Consider the following 18,230-nt stretch of genomic DNA (forward strand, 5'->3'; position numbering starts at 1 on the left):
AAAAAAAAAAAAACCCGACCTACCGACCCTATTTTTTTGGCCTATGTTACCGTAAACAGACCTCTTTTTTTTTGGGCCTTATTGTCTCATACAAATTCATGGGCGCCAATGTAGAAAACGATAAGACATTTGGAGTATTTGCAGTTCAGTAAGACCTGATTGCCTTGAAACTGAATAACCCCTAAAACCCCTCTATTCCGAATCCCCCAAAACCCCTCCCCACCCCCCACCCCCCCCCCCCCCCCCCCCCACCCCTTAAATGATGTCTAAATAACAATCGAATTACAACTTCTCAAAACAGGTTTACAATACAATATTCCACTAATGTTTTTTATGGAAGTAATTGATAAAAAGAGACACACTTGTATAAAAATACATAAAACATTGACGGTAATAATCGTTTCTGCTTTGGCTTCTCGAGGTCTCCATGACTGAAATACTAAATGTTGACCTTAGTACTAAGGTTGGCCCATGCGACTAATCTGCCAGAGGTCATGGGTATATTGTTTGTCATTTAATGACAGCTACAGGATTAACAACTACTGTTCAAATGAATGATTTTCAGCTCATTTGGAGCCGACTTTTGAAAAGGAAAAGTTAACGCAAAAGTGTGAGATGCAAAATCATAAATAAAATTGTCTATGTAAAACTTCCGCATGTTTTTCAGCCGACTATTGGTCGATTCTGGTCCAACTTAAACAAAAAACATTACTTGAGCGCCTTTCAGTACTTTTTGACAATATATACAAAAAATACAATCTATGTATACCTTATATTTACAGCCACTGTCGATGCAAATATACATGAACTAATGCATATTTATCGAGTAAGTGGAAACAGAAAATCAAGAATGGTGCCATCTGGTAACTGCAAGGAAGAACTGTTTCCGTTTGAATGATAGTCATCGTTTGGCAACATTAGTATCACTTCCTGGGCTGATAATGTCAACGATCACTACGCATGACGACGTTGTTGCAGCAGCCTAGCATTTAACTGAGGTTAACAAAGGGACTGACATCAGTGTTTTGTCATACATATTGAACGCTAGTCTTTGAAGAGTATTAAAGGTACTGAACTTGTCAAATCCAGGTGCACGGAGCCCCTGGGGCTTTTAGTCATACCTCAGGCAGCTATCCGTTAGAAGAACTACCAAGTTTCATTGACTTGCACCCAAAGAGTCAAGAACTGCGATTTTTTTACGAATTAATTTCGTACTCGGACCCGGCTGGTCTTGACCTATTTTTGGATCTAAATTTAGATCAGATAGATCACCACATCATGCACAAAAAGACAGTCACTAAGCAAACTATGTCAAACGTCATCATGAGTTTGTGTAAAACAAAATGGAGGCCGGAATCACTCAGTTGAATCGAACTCCGACCAAACACCACGTAATAACTAGGTTAATTTATGCACTCGCGTGAACAAGAAACTGTCGAGCTTCACAGATGTCGTCGTTGGGTAGTTTTGGGTTTGTTTTACTACCATAGGAGGATTTTTGAACTGTAAATGCACTCAGCTGCACTGTGCCTTTAAAGGAACCGTGAAATACACACTAGACCTAACGATCAAGAAAAAAGCAAACACTTTTACCGTGAGACTAAATATTATTGACAAAATGTAAATTGAAATTGCTTACAGAAACAGGCAGCTTGTCCAACAGAGTACTATCTTACTGAGCGCTAAAAGTTGAACAATGAGGCGATGTCATACAAACTATGTGTGTGTGTGTGTGTGTGTGTGTGTGTGTGTGTGTATGTGTGTGTGTGTGTGTGTGTGTGTGTGTGTGTGTGTGTGTGTGTGTGTGTGTGTGTGTGTGTGTGTGTGTGTGTGTGTGTGTGTGTGTGTGTGTGTGTTAGTTTTTCTCGTGACGTGCGTACGCGTGTGTGTATGTGTGTCTCTGCCTCTGTGAGTCTTTGTGTGTTGGTCTATGTCTGTGTCTGTTTGCATGCGTGTATACGATGAGTTAGTCACACTTCTAAAATGAACATTTCAAATTGTGTTAACTTTAAGTTTTAACAGCAACTGAAACCTACCTCGCTGTCTCCAACCTTTGCTACAATGGGCCAGTGATGGTTTTCAACTGATACTTCAGCATGGGCAAAATATTTTTCTTGCGCGCGCATCGGACTATTGTCTCAAATAGAAACCATACGGAAATCAAAACATAAAAGACAGCGGTTGAAACCTTCAACAACACACTAGAACTAATAGACCCTAAAGGAGAGCGTGGATTCAAATAAAAGTGTAGATTCCATGCAAAGAATCGTCTAGCCTTGTCATAGCACACAAAGCCATCCATCCTCATCACTAGCGTCATGGCAACGGCATAAATACAACTCAAATCAATATGGCGTGGTTGCAAAGTTCCACGCTGATAGAAACACAGGTTGCAACAATAAACAATAATTGCAATAATTGGCGAGTACAGATTGTGTGTGCCGTCGTCGGTTGAAAGGGAATGTTGTCGCTGTGGAGTTTGTGTTGAAGACATAAGATAGCCTGAACTATTTTTCTAGTTTACACCAAAGACATAAGATAGCCTGAACTATTTTTCTAGTTTACACCGAAGAAATGAGATAGCATGAACTATTCTTCTAATTTACACTAAAGACATAAGCTAGCCTGCATTATCATTCTAGTTTACACTGAAGACATAAGTTAACCTAAACTATTATTCTAACACACTGAAGACATGAGATAGCCTGAACTATTCTTCTGGTTTACACTAAAGACATAAGCTAGCCTGAATTATTATTCTAGTTTACACTGAAGACATGAGATAGCCTGAACTATTCTTCTGGTTTACACTAAAGACATAAGCTAGCCTGAATTATTATTCTAGTTTACATTGAAAACATAAGTTAACCTAATCTATTCTCCTAACACACTGAAGACATCAGATTACCTTAACTATTCTTCTAGAACACGCTGAAGACATAAAAGTATTTGAACTATTATTCCAAAACACACTGATGACATAACCTGAACTATTCTTCGAAACACGCTGAAGACATACGATAACCAAAACTATTTTTCGAACTTACCTAATTTGAATTCTCTCGACAATATGATGGAGAATAGCAGTTTTAATTATCATTACTAATTATTAGATCGACAATGTGTTAAGGACATCATATAACCGGAACTCTTCTCCTTACACATGTTATAGCATAACATAAGTAAAACATTACCTGAACAATTCTCTAGACAACATATTGAAGACAAAACTTAATCTGAACGATTCCCTAAATGTTTTTGAGTACAAAACATGATTTACATCATTATCTTCGCAACAAGTTGTGGACATTAGCTAACCTGAACTATTCTCCTGAACATAATCATAACGACATGTTGAAGATATAACATAATCTGAACTATTCTGTTGACAACACGTTGTTGACATATAGTACAGTGACGTTCTCGCAGTGGTTATATCACATGTGGTTCAGAGATTGATAAGCGGAATGACGTTATATTCCCCGTGGAATAACATATTTCCAATTACACATTTCCCAACAAAAAGTAGCAAGGATTTCTTTACCGCTACGCTATATATATACACACACCTCATCAACTTTATTGACGTCATACATTCTCTCCAATGACATGCATATAGTATGCAACATGATTTAGACGGAGCACGCAGCACCCACTGGCTAGCTTACTACCTTAGAATATCTTACACACACAGTGTATAGTATCCATCTCGCTACTCCGGTTCCTACGAATCTTAAGAATGTTTTCTTAAACAAATATAGATAGGCCTAACGCCGGTGAATGCAGGCCCTGTAGACATAGCTAGTTTAGCCAGTTTAGCTCCTAAAGAATTAGGTTTAGCATGATTATACACTCGTATGATAACATCAACATCAAAAGATCAATGGTTTTCCTTTAAAAAGTATCGTAAAGCTATAAAACGTTGCATGGTCATACATTGAAAGTAACGAACTTGTATCACCATTTTCAATAACTTGCTGACTCATCAAAAGGTAAAACTTGTTTCCGAACGTGTACATTTAACTTGACCCGAAATGGATTTCAAATTACCAATATGGCAACTTGAGCGAACAGAACCCCAGCTTGATTTTAACGATCAAAATATGGCTAAATCGCAACGCGTTGGAACGGTACCTTCAGCATTTAGAACAAAACAGGAAGACACGCGCCTTCCTTGTTGCATGTTATTAAAAGATATCTCATACACACACTTGCGTGGGTGCACACTTGCACTCGCGAATAGGTAGGCACACACACACACACACACACACACACACACACACACACACACACACACACAAACACACACACACACACATACAAACACACACAAATCCCATCACACCATCACACAACACACAAATCTAAAATTTAAAAACATCTCCCAAAAGGTAGTAGCACACACCACATTCCCTTCCACCCTCACCCCTCTCCCCACTTCAAAACATTCCTCCACACCTCTCCTTCCCCCTTTCACGCGACGGGAGGAACCGAACGAAGGACGGAGTTGTCAGGAGTCACGCTTCCTGCACGTGCAGGTATCCCACGAAGCAGAGGTGACCTAGTTCTGGGAGTACCAGGTGACGTCATATTCTGCCACAGCCCGTACAACACCCGCAGTTTGTGGAGGTGGAAGAAGAACAACTCGTGTTTTGTGTCATTGCGGAACTTGCCCTCCGCCACACTCGGGTTGAGAGAGTAAGCCTGGTTCAACTTTCGATGCTTGACGTCCAGGTGCTTGATGAGAGCCCCGGTGATGTAGTAATCGTCCACCCAGAAGAAGCGAGTCACCAGCGACGCCTCGTACATAAGCTGAGCCATGTCCCCGCTCAGCACAAAGGCTGACCCCGAGCAGTAAGGGGGGAAGTAATCCCCGGGGAAGTCCCCCTCAGGGATGTACCACTTGGACTTCTTGTCTCTGATGATCTTCATGCGTTGCCACTGGTTGCATAGGATGAGGCGATCATGGCCGTACTGTGGGGTCACCACTGTCTGAAGGTGTTTGACCACCTGAAACAAATTATCAAGTCAAAGCAAAGCAAATCAAGTTATATCAAATCAAATCAAATCAAATCAGACCAGATAAGATCAAGCAAATCAAAGCAAAACAAAGCAGAGTAATCATATCATATCATATCATATCATATCATATCATATCATATCATATCATATCATATCATATCATATCATATCATATCATATCATATCATATCATATCATATCATATCATATCATATCATATATCATATTACCTGCTATTCTGACATTGTTGTGTGACAGACGTTTTATTCCACACGAGATTACGTTGATTGTCTAAGAAGCCGTCAGGCTGAGTTAGACATAAGCTGTGGAAGAAAACTCTGTCACACCACCAAGTCGGAATAGCATTTATGTCTCACAGCTTCAACAGAGGAGAGAACAAACACGTTTTGTGTACTCAAGCTTGACAAACCTGAACACAGGAGCAGCCATTGTGGAGAGATCTACTTTTTGACGGAAGTGACCGAACAGCTGTGAATGACGTCTCGGTATATGTGAATGACGTCACAGTCATCGTCACAGTCTGTATCTTTTGAAGCATTGCATTCTTCATGACGTCTTTCTGTGTCTGCATCCGCGAAATGTTTGTTCATTCCGGAATCTTTGTCATCTATGTTCAGAACTCTGTCCTTATAGTTTCAGAATAACAGGCCTGAGCGAGCCACTTTCCAAGGTCAGCTAAATTCGCATATGGAAACAGTACTGTCGTCTGGGATGCCGTTTTCAGTATTCTGAGCGTTGAAGAATTTGTAAAGAGAAGAAACGATAACAGCAGGAGAAATAAAAGTCGTGTGTGCATTTTTTGGCTTTTGGAGGGACGATTTGAGTTTGAATCCGTGCTTGCCATGCTCCTAAAGCGTGTAACATACAATCTTGCACACGTTTGCTTTAGTAGTGGCAAAGAAGAAAAGCGTGTGACATCATATCATATCATATCATATCATATCATATCATATCATATCATATCATATCCTACATACACCCGTGAGATAATAATCGTTCAAATCACACGTGTGTATATCATGTAAATGATACATGATATACACACGTGTTTGTTTGTTCGTTCATGGGCTGAAACTCCCACGGCTTTTACGTGTATGACCGTTTTTACCCCGCCATTTAGGCAGCCATACGCCGCTTTCGGAGGAAGCATGCTGGGTATTTTCGTGTTTCTATAACCCACCGAACTCTGACATGGATTACAGGATCTTTTTCGTGCGCACTTGGTCTTGTGCTTGCGTGTACACACGGGGGGTGTTCGGACACCGAGGAGAGTCTGCACACAAAGTTGACTCTGAGAAATAAATCTCTCGCCGAACGTGGGGACGAACTCACGCTGACAGCGGCCAACTGGATACAAATCCAGCGCGCTACCGACTGAGCTACATCCTTGCCCATACACACGTGTGATTTGAACGATTATTATCTCACGGGTGTCTCTCTCACGTATGTAGGATAACAAATCATATCATATCATATCATATCATATCATATCATATATCATATCACATCGAATTCCAGTCAAAGCAAATCAAAGAAAAGCAAACCATGGGCCAAAGCAAAGCAAAGAACATCAACTCAAGGGAAATCAAATCAAATCGAACCAAACAAAACTAAATCAATCAAATCAAATCAGATCAGATCAAAGCAAATCAAATCAGGTCAGATCAAACCAAACGAAAAACAAACAAATCAAATAAATCAAATCAAAATAAAACAAAACGGAAAAAAATGAAATAAAACAAAATAAAATAAGAAGAACTATAAAGAACTGAAATGAAATAAAAGAAAAGAAAATGATTGATACCACAGCTCTCCTTCGTTTCACGAACCATTGAAGTCACACTGAGCAACAGATATCACATCGAAAATATAATAGTTAATAAACGGACAGCAGGTGCGTCTCCATCTGAAATAAAAAAAAAGTCTCTTGGCATCTGCAGGGGAAATTAAGAAGCAGCTTTCATACTCAGAAAAAAGAAAAGGCACAATGAATTGATACAGATCATTGCTCTTCTTCAACTGTATACACACGCGAACACTTTCGGAAGTGTTTCTACAACCCTAGCAGTTTCCAGTCATAAAACGAACGCTGGGAGGATATGGAAGTGCGCCTTGAGTCGCCTTGTGGTGAGATATGTGCGCGTTATAAATTCTCGTATTTACACCCCCGGTATAGGGGTGTGTATAGGTTTCGGTCGATGTGTTTGTTTGTTTGTTTGTTTGTTTGTTTGTTTGTTTGTTTGTTTGTGTGTTTGTGTTCGCATATAGATCTCAAGAATGAACGGACCGATCGTCACCAAACTTGGTGAACAGGTTCTATACATTCCTGAGACGGTCCTTACAAAAATTGGGACCAGTCAAACACACGGTTATGGAGTTATTGGTGGATTAAGATTAAGAGTGACATATTAATGGTCAAAGGGAAATAACCTTCTCAGTTGGTGGCAGTGAGAATGGTTATTTCCCTTTGACCAACGGGGGTGTTTTTCCTACCTCGACGTACCCTTTCGCAATGGACCCTGTGTTTACATTTTGACTTCTGACTTTTGACTTTTGACTTTTGACTTTTGACTTTTGACTTCTGACTTCTGACTTTTGACTTTTGACTTTTGACTTCTGACTTCTGACTTTCTGACTTTCTGACTTCTGACTTTTGACTTTTGACTTTTGACTTCTGACTTCTGACTTTCTCTCTTCTGACTTCTGACTTCTGACTTTTGACTTTTGACTTTTGACTTTCTCTTCTGACTTCTGACTTCTGACTTTTGACTTTTGACTTTTGACTTCTGACTTCGGGGGTGTTTTTCCTACCTCGGAGGAATTTCTTGTTTTATTACAGGGGTTGTGGAGGGGGGTGATGTAAAACGTGAATTTCCAGATTCGCTGTAAAAAGAAACAATGATTTGATCAGAATTCTCCGTGCCGCCCTAGAAGTAAAAGGAGAACAAAATAAGCATATATGTCCGTGTCTGCTCCAGTGATATGATCACATGTCTGCGGCAAAATATTTGAATAAATCCTTTATACTGTACATTCCACGAATGATATACAGTGTTAACCTTTGTTATGAATACATACCAGGATTACTTAAAATAAGCAATATATGCATGAGTTAGTGATCCTAAAAACTATGTATTGTTTTTGTCATGATAATAATTGAATAAAGCTTTGTTTAAACCAATGATATACAGTGCAACCCCCCTTTAAGACCCCCCCCCCCCCCCCCCCCCGATTTACGACTCTCACCCTATCGAGACCCTGTTTCCTCGAATGGTCTGTCCATAACCTAAGTTTCAGGATTTCCTCTTTTTTCAGACCTGAATTTCTCATATTTTTGTTTGGTCTTAAAAGGGGTGTTAGTTAGCACAGTATCAGACTGGCACAATACACAGTACAATGGCAAGTGGTAGGGAACAAGAATAAAACTCATCTCAAGAAATTGCCTTTGAAGCTCTTTTTACATTTAGTCAAGTTTTGACTAAATGTTTTAACATAGAGGGGGAATCGAGACGAGGGTCGTGGTGTATACATAGAGGGGGAATCGAGAAACAGGCTCGTCACTTTCACTGCCTTTTGCACTAGCGGCGGACTACGTTCAGTTTCATTCTGTGAGTTCCACAGCTTGATTAAATGTAGTAATTTTGCCTTACGCGACTTGTTTACATTTAGTCAAGTTTTGACTAAATGTTTTAACATAGAGGGGGGAATCGAGACGAGGGTCGTGGTGTATGTGTGTGTGTCTGTGTGTGTGTGTGTGTGTGTGTGTGTGTGTGTGTGTGTGTGTGTGTGTGTGTGTGTGCGTGTGTGTGTGTGTGTGTCTGTGTCTGTGTCTGTGTCTGTGTCTGTGTGTCTGTGTGTGTGTAGAGCGATTCAGAGTAAACTACTTGACCGATCTTTATGAAATTTTTCATTAGAGTTCCTGGGTATGATATCCCCCCCCCCAAAAAAAAATTCATTTTTCCGATAAATGTCTTTGATGACATCATATCCGGCATTTTGTAAAAGTTGAGGCGGCACTGTCACACCCTCATTTTTCAATCAAATTGATTGAAATTTTGGCCAAGAAATCTTCGACGAAGTTCGGACTTTGGTATTGCATTTCAGCTTGGAGGCTTAACAATTATTTAATGACTTTGGTCATTAAAAATCTAAAAATTGTAATTAAAATTATTTTTTTATAAAACGATCCAAAACTACGTTTATCATATTATTCATCATCTTCTGATTCCAAAAACATATAAATATGTTATATTTGGATTAAAAACAAGCTCCAAAAATTAAAAATATAAAAATTATGATTAAAATTAAATTTCCGAAATCGATTTAAAAACAATTTCATCTTATTTCTTGTTGGTTCCTGATTCCAAAAACATATAGATATGATATGTTTGGATTAAAAACACGTTCAGAGAGTTAAAAAGAATAGAGATATAGAAAAGCGTGCTATCCTCCTCAGCGCAACCGCTACCGCGCTTTTCTGGATTGTTAATGTCATTGCCTTTGCTACGAGCGGTGGACAGACGATGCTACGAGTATACGGTCTTGCGGAAAAAATGCAATGCGTTCAGTTTCATTCTGTGAATTCGACTGAGCTTGACTAAATGTTGTATTTTCGCCTTACGCGACTTTTTTTTTTTTTTTAATTTAAAGCCCAAATATTTGTGTCTGTCAGTCGACTTTAAAAGACCAGTGAGTCGACATGACTTGTGAATGTGTTGTTTTGTCATAAATTAAAGTTTCAACAACTCCCGCCCAGCAGTCCGATGCGCTAACCACTGAGCTATTGGGGCCGTAGTTTCAACAACTCCTGGCCAGCAGTCCGATGCGCTAACAACTGAGCTACGGGGGCCGTCGTTTCAACAACTCCCGGCCAGCAGTCCAATGCGCTAACCACTGAGCTACGGGGGCCGTAGTTTCAACAACTTCCGGCCAGCAGTGCGATGCGCTAACAACTGAGCTACGGGGGCCGTAGTTTCAACAACTTCCGGCCAGCAGTGCGATGCGCTAACTACTGCGCTACGGGGGCCGTAGTTTCAACAACTTCCGGCCAGCAGTGCGATGCGCTAACTACTGCGCTACGGGGGCCGTAGTTTCAACAACTTCCGGCCAGCAGTGCGATGCGCTAACTACTGCGCTACGGGGGCCGTAGTTTCAACAACTTCCGGCCAGCAGTGCGATGCGCTAACTACTGCGCTACGGGGGCCGTAGTTTCAACAACTTCCGGCCAGCAGTGCGATGCGCTAACCACTGCGCTACGGGGGCCGTAGTTTTAACAACTCCTGGCCAGCAGTCCAATGCGCCAACCACTGCGCTACGGGGGCTGTAGTTTCAACAACTCCCGACCAGCAGTCCGATGCGCTAAACCACTGAGCTACGGGGGCCGTAGTTTCAACAACTTCCGGCCAGCAGTGCGATGCGCTAACCACTGCGCTACGGGGGCTGTAGTTTCAACAACTCCCGGCCAGCAGTCCGATGCGCTAACCACTGCGCTACGGGGGCCGTAGTTTCAACAACTTCCGGCCAGCAGTGCGATGCGCTAACAACTGCGCTACGGGGGCCGTAGTTTCAACAACTCCTGGCCAGCAGTCCGATGCGCTAACTACTGCGCTACGGGGGCCGTAGTTTCAACAACTCCCGGCCAGCAGTGCGATGCGCTAACCACTGAGCTACGGGGGCCGTAGTTTCAACAACTCCCGGCCAGCAGTGCGATGCGCTAACCACTGCGCTACGGGGGCTGTCGTTTCAACAACTCCCGGCCAGCAGTGCGATGCGCTAACCACTGCGCTACGGGGGCCGTCGTTTCAACAACTCGATTTCTTGTCTTTTGATTCTGAAGTTCTAAGGTAAAAAAACCAAAGTGGGCCTACCTGGGGCAGATTGACCAAGATGTCATCATCGGTCTTGAGGATGTAGGTTGCCTTGGAGCAGAAAGTAGCTGCCCACTTCAAACCGGCGATGGCCTTGTAGGTCAGGTTGCGGTAGCTGTCCAGGAAGTCTTCCTGCACGATGTCTCCGTAGCGCTCGTTCTCCATCAGGAGCAGCTGCAACAGCTTGGGGTCAGGGACGCTGCCCAGAATGAAGACCAAGCTCGCGTTGTGCTCCCGCAGCGACGACCTTGACCCCCACGTCTCGCGGATGCTCTGCCGCTTCTTCAGGTTGGCCGGGGCCGAGTGCACGTACACCAAAAGCCACACGTGACTTTGACTGTAACCCTGACCTTGTCCACTGTGACTTTGACCCAACTTTGTGTCGTGTCGACTTTGAGTCTGACCTAAGGTTGAGTTTGTGTGGCCCGGGCCTACACTTGAGGTATGTTGACCTTGGCCTTGGCTGCGACTCCAACCTTGACTTTTGACACTAGTCCTACACACTGCTTCTCCTGGGTTGAGGAGGTATTTGAAGGGGTGGGGGTTCACGATGTCTTTCTCCTGCAGAACGCTCCTCCCCGCCGTCGTAAGACCGAGGGGGCGGGTCACGGTGACCTTGTGGCGCGAGGTGGTCAGGAAGCGATGACGTGACCGGTCGGCTGACGGCGACATAGGACCCTGGAAAGCGGGAGAGGGAAGGCGGCGGGGGTAGCCGCGGAAACCCCCCTTCCCCTCGGCCTCCCCGGGGGGCTCCATGCGCGGGGGAGCTGGCCCCCCGGCCCGCAGTAGCAGCAGGAGGGAGAGGGAGAGGGAGAGCGCGACGAGACCAAAGCGCAGTATTCGCGGGAGGCGGGGAAACATGCTAGACCGCCTGGCATGGAAGAGATATCCCTCTTCGCCCTTCGGAGTCTCGGCTGCTGCTTTTGTGGTTTCTGCTGTTGTTGCTGTTGTGGCTTCTGCTGTTGCTGCTGCTTTGTGTCGATGTTGTTGTTGGTGGTGATGGTGGTGGTCGTGGTGCTGGTGTGGTGGTTGATGTTATTGCTGCAGTCATCTTTGGTCAGCTTGATGTCGTCGCTGCCGCTTCATCTGAAACAAGCCAGACACAAAACGTGTGAACAAAGATCTTGGGTGGCAGGAATTATATTTTTAGCTCTTTTGCGCAGCAATGCAGGGAAACAAATGTGGCGTGGTAAACTTGGCGCAATGATGCTTATACTTTGTTTTGTTTTTCAAAGGTAAAAAAAATAGAATAAAAAAAACCAGGACAGGTTAGATTTTGTAGGGTTTAATATAAACAAGACGAAACATTCACTCACACACACACACATTAATCTACACGAAACGTGGTATTCAAAAAGAAACAATATATAAAGTAATACATAAATAAAGGCGTACGTTTCGCGGCAAAAAGCAACAAGTGATTTGATTAGAATTCTTCCCGACACAAAACTCCCAAAACAGATAGAGTGCTAAGGTTCCAACATTCAGAATAAAAAAACAAGATTTGTTATTTTGTTTTGTCAATAATAAACGTTGTATTAACCTGAAATTCTTGGCGTTTCTTGTTATTCTTCCCGGCACAAAGTGAAAAGAGTGGTAGTGACAAAATAACACATGACACATATGTATCATATAATTGTATATTAACCACTTCATTGCTGTCTTTGATGTCCTAAGAATACCGATCCCTTTTACTTTACATTTCACCCCCCACCCCCCACCCTCACCCTCAAACAAAAATCATTAAAGAAAACAGTGATTTGATAAGGACTCTTCTTGGAACTAAAGCACCAAAAGGAGTGGCAGGTACACGCCAAACAATTCCGCTATACAATAAATTGTTTTGCCGGGTTTTGCATCAACAAACCCCGATCCTTTACATTGAAGTAGCCGACAGAAAGAGGAGAAAACGCGAATGAGATGTTTGAGTGAAACGCACACAGAAACTAGAAAAGCATAGTGTGCATACACCGTCTTTCCCTTGACACACCACTCTCATCATTATTTGGCTGCAGTCATGACCTTCAGTCAATTTGATGAGATTCTCTACAAACCACTAAGCGCCTTTTAGAGAGGTTCAAATGCCGCATGAACCCGAGTCACGCACATCCGATCGAGAAATTCCGGAAATAACTCTGCCGGATTGTTATGGGTTGAAGAAGAGTTGCTTTTCATTGGAAACATTGAGGCAAATAAACCCACGTGGCATTGTGGGCTCAACAATAATGAGTGGTCGATCGAGGCACGTGATCGCATTGACATTGAATAGTCAGCTCCGACTTGCGAAAAAAACCGAGCGTAGCATTGAGCGCACAGTGCAGAAAAATCAGAACGGATGTATTTTTCACCGGGAGGTCAGTCGATTGCTTGACTTTAATGTCACGTTAGGGGCAGAATATACCTGCGCAGTTTCAGCGGCACATACGACGCACTGCATATTATTGATGCTGCGATAGGGATTATGACGAGTACTTGCCCTGTTTTCCTTTAACGCAACGTGTAGCGGGCTGGGATAATCTGCAGTGCGTCGTCTGTCCTGCTGAAGTTATACAGGTGAGCGCCAGGCCTTAGCATGTTTGCATCAGTATTCCCAAGAAAAGGTAACTCTACAACAACCTTATATTACCCCACCTATGTCAAAGGTCCTCTCTTACGTCGTTGGCCAAATTTGAACCTCTCCCATATGAATATTTTTCAAGCAAAAGCACCCTCCTCTGCCAGTCTCCACTATTCGACATACATCAGTGAAGGATTTAATTTGGAACCTTGAACACAGACATGAAAGTTTGCTCTGCTCTTCAGGGGGAGGACACAAGCCGTAACATATCCGGTAATACATGCATATAAAGAGTCATGTGTGTGTGTGTGTGTGTGTGTGTGTGTGTGTGTGTGTGTGCCTGTGTGTGTGCCTGTGTGTGTGTGCATGTGTGTGTGTCTGTGTGTGTGCATGTGTGTGTGTGTGTCTGTCTGTGTGTGTCTGTCTGTGTCTGTCTGTCTATCTGTCTGTCTGTCTGTCTGTCTGTCTGTGTGTGCACGTGAACGACAGCATACGGACATGCGTTCTTTAAAATGTTTCCTGAAAACCAATCAGTATCTTTAGATATGGCCCGTTTCTCGTTAATTTAACCCTTTCGCTGTCTATAGGTAAATTGCTTTGACGGCTAATAATTCATTCTATTAACAACACGAGAACAAGAAGGGAAACGGAAAACACACAATGTGTTTTTGTGTGTATTCATTTATACAAGAATCACACACAGTAAATTGTCAATACAGGTGAAAACATGTAATGCTTTGAATACAAGTATTTCCTGGAAGCGAACAGGTTAATAAAAATTAAAAAAATACACCGATGTAGCAAGTCTTTCCTAAATTCAACCATTTCAGAGTTAAGAATAACATATAGGCACACTGGAGGTGTTTTCCTTTTTAACTATTATCCTTCAAAGAATACGTACTTTTAAAAGCAAGCGAAAATGACATTTTTCAAAGATTCAACTTGTCGAAAACCACATGTGTATCCCCCTTACAAAGAAATAATCTAGAGGCACAGGCATACACTAAAAGATGCATTCCTTCTCATGATATGGTCAGGTTTTTACACAGAATAAGAGCATTCTTTGTCGTGTATACATGCACTGTGTTTATTTTTTTGTTGAATCAATTTCTTACACATATTGCAGTCACGCCGTTGATTTCTGGCATGTTTCCAAATGGAAGAATGCTTTTATTCCACGTAAAACAAACGTGGGCTGATGTGCACAAAAAAGTTACCAACCGAGTGACAGTCAGCCACATGCTCTGATTGGTTGAAATCACATGCAAACCTCAAATTCAACCAATCCTACCCCGCGGCTGACTTCAACTCAGTTGGTAACTTTCTTGTAATGGAAGGGCGCTGGTTCTGTGCGACGCTTAGTTTTCGAGATAGGTGTGACTGACGAAGAACAGGACGTCACATTCCAAATAAGCACGACTAATTTGCAGCTGGAAGCCGCTGAGATTGCATTTCTTTGGGAGGTTTGCGCAAAAATAGATATTACACGATTTGCGCGAAACAGTTGAGAAGCAGACGATCTCTGAGATCTCTGTTCGTCTCGTAAAAATTAACGTTATTTTGTATGATAACGATTCACTTGCAAACTAAAGTATACAATTTGGTGTGTCAGTGGTAAATGTAAATAGAAATGTGTAATACAGACAAAGCAAACAAATAAACGTGTTTTTCTCGTGAAAATGTTGCGTTGTGCGGGTGTTTGGGTGGCCACGTGATGTACACAAAGCAAAGTGCGGGACGGACTCTGCTCTGTGCTGTAACACTGGCAAGTTCAAAACACGAGAAAAACGATTTCGTTATATTTATGCGGGCAGCCACGGGGGATGTATATATTTTTCAAATGGTTGTAAAATAAGTCTTGTATTTATCACCGTACTCAGGCCCTGTTCTTTTTTTCGTCACACCTAAAACCGTTATTTCTTGTGAGCGACGCAGCATTATTGCGCATACCAGCCCTGGACAGACCTCTGACGTTGACCTGATCGTGTGTGCGGGAATGAATGCGCCTTTAAATACACAGACACGAACATGTGAATATCTACGGGGCGGGGATGTAGCTCAGTCGGTAGCGCGCTGGATTTGTATCCAGTTGGCCGCTGTCAGCGTGAGTTCGTCCCCACGTTCGGCGAGAGATTTATTTCTCAGAGTCAACTTTGTGTGCAGACTCTCCTCGGTGTCCAAGCATTCCCTTGTGTACACGTAAGCACAAGACCAAGTGCGCACGAAAAAGATCCTGTAATCCATGTCAGAGTTTGGTGGGTTATAGAAACACAAAAATACCCAGCATGCTTCCTCCGAAAGCGGCGTATGGCTGCCTAAATGGCGGGGTAAAAACGATCATACACGTAAAATTCCACTCGTGCAAACCACGAGTGCACGTGGGAGTTTCAGCCCACGAACGCAGAAGAAGAAGAAGAAGAAGAAGAAGAAGAAGAAGAAGAAGAAGAAGAAGAAGAAGTGAATATCTACAAGTAAGGGAGAGAACAAAAAACTCTTTGTAGTGAGATGCGAAAGGAGGAAGGAAAAGTGGGTCAAGATAGCATCCGTTCACGGAGTAGTCCCTCTTCATAGACCCTTAACACACTTACTTACTGTAGCAATCTACATCATGCGGTCCGATGTCTAGGATTCACGAGTAAGGTATCCGAAATACTGAGAGTAGTTATACATATAGGCCAATGTATTCCTTCTCTGATGAGTCAGGTGACCGAGAATAAAACAGAAAATAAAACTGATGTGGAATCGGTCTCGAATGTCCCCCTAAGTTTTCAAGACAACAACAACAAGAAATTCCTCCGAGGTAGGAAAAACATCCCGTCAAAGGGAAATAACCTTCTCAGTTGGTGGCAGTGAGAATGGTTATTTCCCTTTGACCATTAATATGTGCCTCTATAAGTCCTTGTATAATTTTAATCCACCAATAACTCCCTACCGTGTGTTTGACTGGTCCCAATTTTTGTAAGGACCGTCTCAGGAATGTATAGAACCTGTTCACCAAGTTTGGTGACGATCGGTCCGTTCATTCTTGAGATCTACTTGCGAACACAAACACACAAACACACAAACACATCGAGTGAAACCTATACACACCCCTATACCGGGGGTGTAACAACAAACCAACCAACAGACTCTAATGAGTAGGAATTTCATCAAGACTTTCAATAATATTATCAAAATGTGGAGAACTTGTCACATTCAAATATTCGATGTCGTCGTATTAAAGAATGTCACGGTTGTGTAGGACTTAACTAGTTCAATAAACTTAACATTTCAAAATCAGTCGAAATGCAGGTTAAGTTTTGTTTTAAATGTCGAGTATCTTGAGCTATATTTGTTGTCGGTTTGATGTTAGCATATTCCTTGGGGGTATTTTTAAGCGTATCTGAAGGCACATTTTTGCTACACAGAAATGAAGAAGTAACCTTACCGTACTTATAAGTAAAACAGAAAGAGAGAGAAACAAGTCGCGTAAGGCGAAAATACAACATTTAGTCAAGTAGATGTCGAACTCACAGAATGAAACTGAACGCAATGCCATTTTTCAGCAAGACCGTAACTATACTCGTAGCATCGTCAGTCCACCGCTCATGGTAAAGGCAGTGAAATTGACAAGAAGAGCGGGGTAGTAGTTGCGCTAAGAAGGATAGCACACTTTTCTGTACCTCTCTTTGTTTTAACTTTCTGAGCGTGTTTTTAATCCAAACATATCATATCTATATGTTTTTGGAATCAGGAACCGACAAGGAATAAGATGAAAGTGTTCTTAAATTGATTTCGACAATTTATTTTTGATAATAATTTTTATATATTTAATTTTCAGAGCTTGTTTTTAATCCAAATATAACACATTTATATGTTTTTGGGATCAAAAAATGATGGAGAATAAGATAAACGTAAATTTGGATCGTTTTATAAATTTTTATTTTTTTTTACAATTTTCAGATTTTTAATGACCAAAGTCATTAATTAATTTTTAAGCCACCAAGCTGAAATGCAATACCAAAATCCGGGCTTCGTCGAAGATTACTTGACCAAAATTTCAACCAATTTGGTTGAAAAATGAGGGCGTGACAGTGCCGCCTCAACTTTCACGAAAAGCCGGATATGACGTCATCAAAGACATTTATCAAAAAAATGAAAAAAACGTTCGGGGATTTCATACCCAGGAACTCTCATGTCAAATTTCATAAAGATCGGTCAAGTAGTTTAGTCTGAATCGCTCTACACACACACACACACACACACACACAGACACACGCACATACACCACGACCCTCGTCTCGATTCCCCCTCTACGTTAAAACATTTAGTCAAAACTTGACTAAATGTAAAAACAAGTTGCGTAGGGCGAAATTACTACATTTAGTCAAGCTGTGGAACTCACAGAATGAAACTGAACGCACTGCATTTTTTCACAATGACCGTAGCCCGCCGCTTGTGCAAAACGGAGTGAAACTGACGAGCCTGTTTAGCGCGGTAGTGGTTTCGCTGTGCTGCATGCATAGCACGCTTTTCTGTGCCTCTCTTCGTTTTAATTTTCTGAGCGTGTTTTTAATCCAAACATATCATATCTATATGTTTTTGGAATCAGGAACCGACAAGGAATAAGATGAAATTGTTTTTAAATCGATTTCGGAAATTTAATTTTGATCATAATTTTTATATTTTTAATTTTCAGAGATTGTTTTTAATTCGAATATAAAATATTTTTATGTTTTTTAGATCAGGAAATGATGTAGAATACGATAAACGTAAATTTGGAT

At 41.9% G+C, this 18,230-nt stretch overlaps 1 protein-coding gene across 3 annotated transcripts in view; it reads right to left on the reverse strand.

Annotated features, from left to right (window-relative positions):
- Positions 1-257: 257 nt before the first annotated feature.
- LOC138963845 (beta-1,3-galactosyltransferase 5-like) overlaps positions 258-18,230 on the reverse strand; it is a 71,075-nt gene continuing 53,102 nt past the window's right edge. For all 3 annotated transcript variants that reach the window (XM_070335698.1, XM_070335699.1, XM_070335700.1), the window contains exons 2-3: positions 10,911-11,996; positions 258-5,010 (exon numbers count right to left, since the gene is read on the reverse strand). In XM_070335698.1, the coding sequence (XP_070191799.1) occupies positions 4,474-5,010; positions 10,911-11,771 (1,398 nt within the window). In that variant the 5' untranslated portion in view covers positions 11,772-11,996 and the 3' untranslated portion in view covers positions 258-4,473. The remainder of the gene's footprint in view (positions 5,011-10,910; positions 11,997-18,230) is intronic.

Source organism: Littorina saxatilis, linkage group LG4, assembly GCF_037325665.1.
Source record: "Littorina saxatilis isolate snail1 linkage group LG4, US_GU_Lsax_2.0, whole genome shotgun sequence".
In the NCBI taxonomy this organism is placed as follows: domain Eukaryota; kingdom Metazoa; phylum Mollusca; class Gastropoda; order Littorinimorpha; family Littorinidae; genus Littorina; species Littorina saxatilis.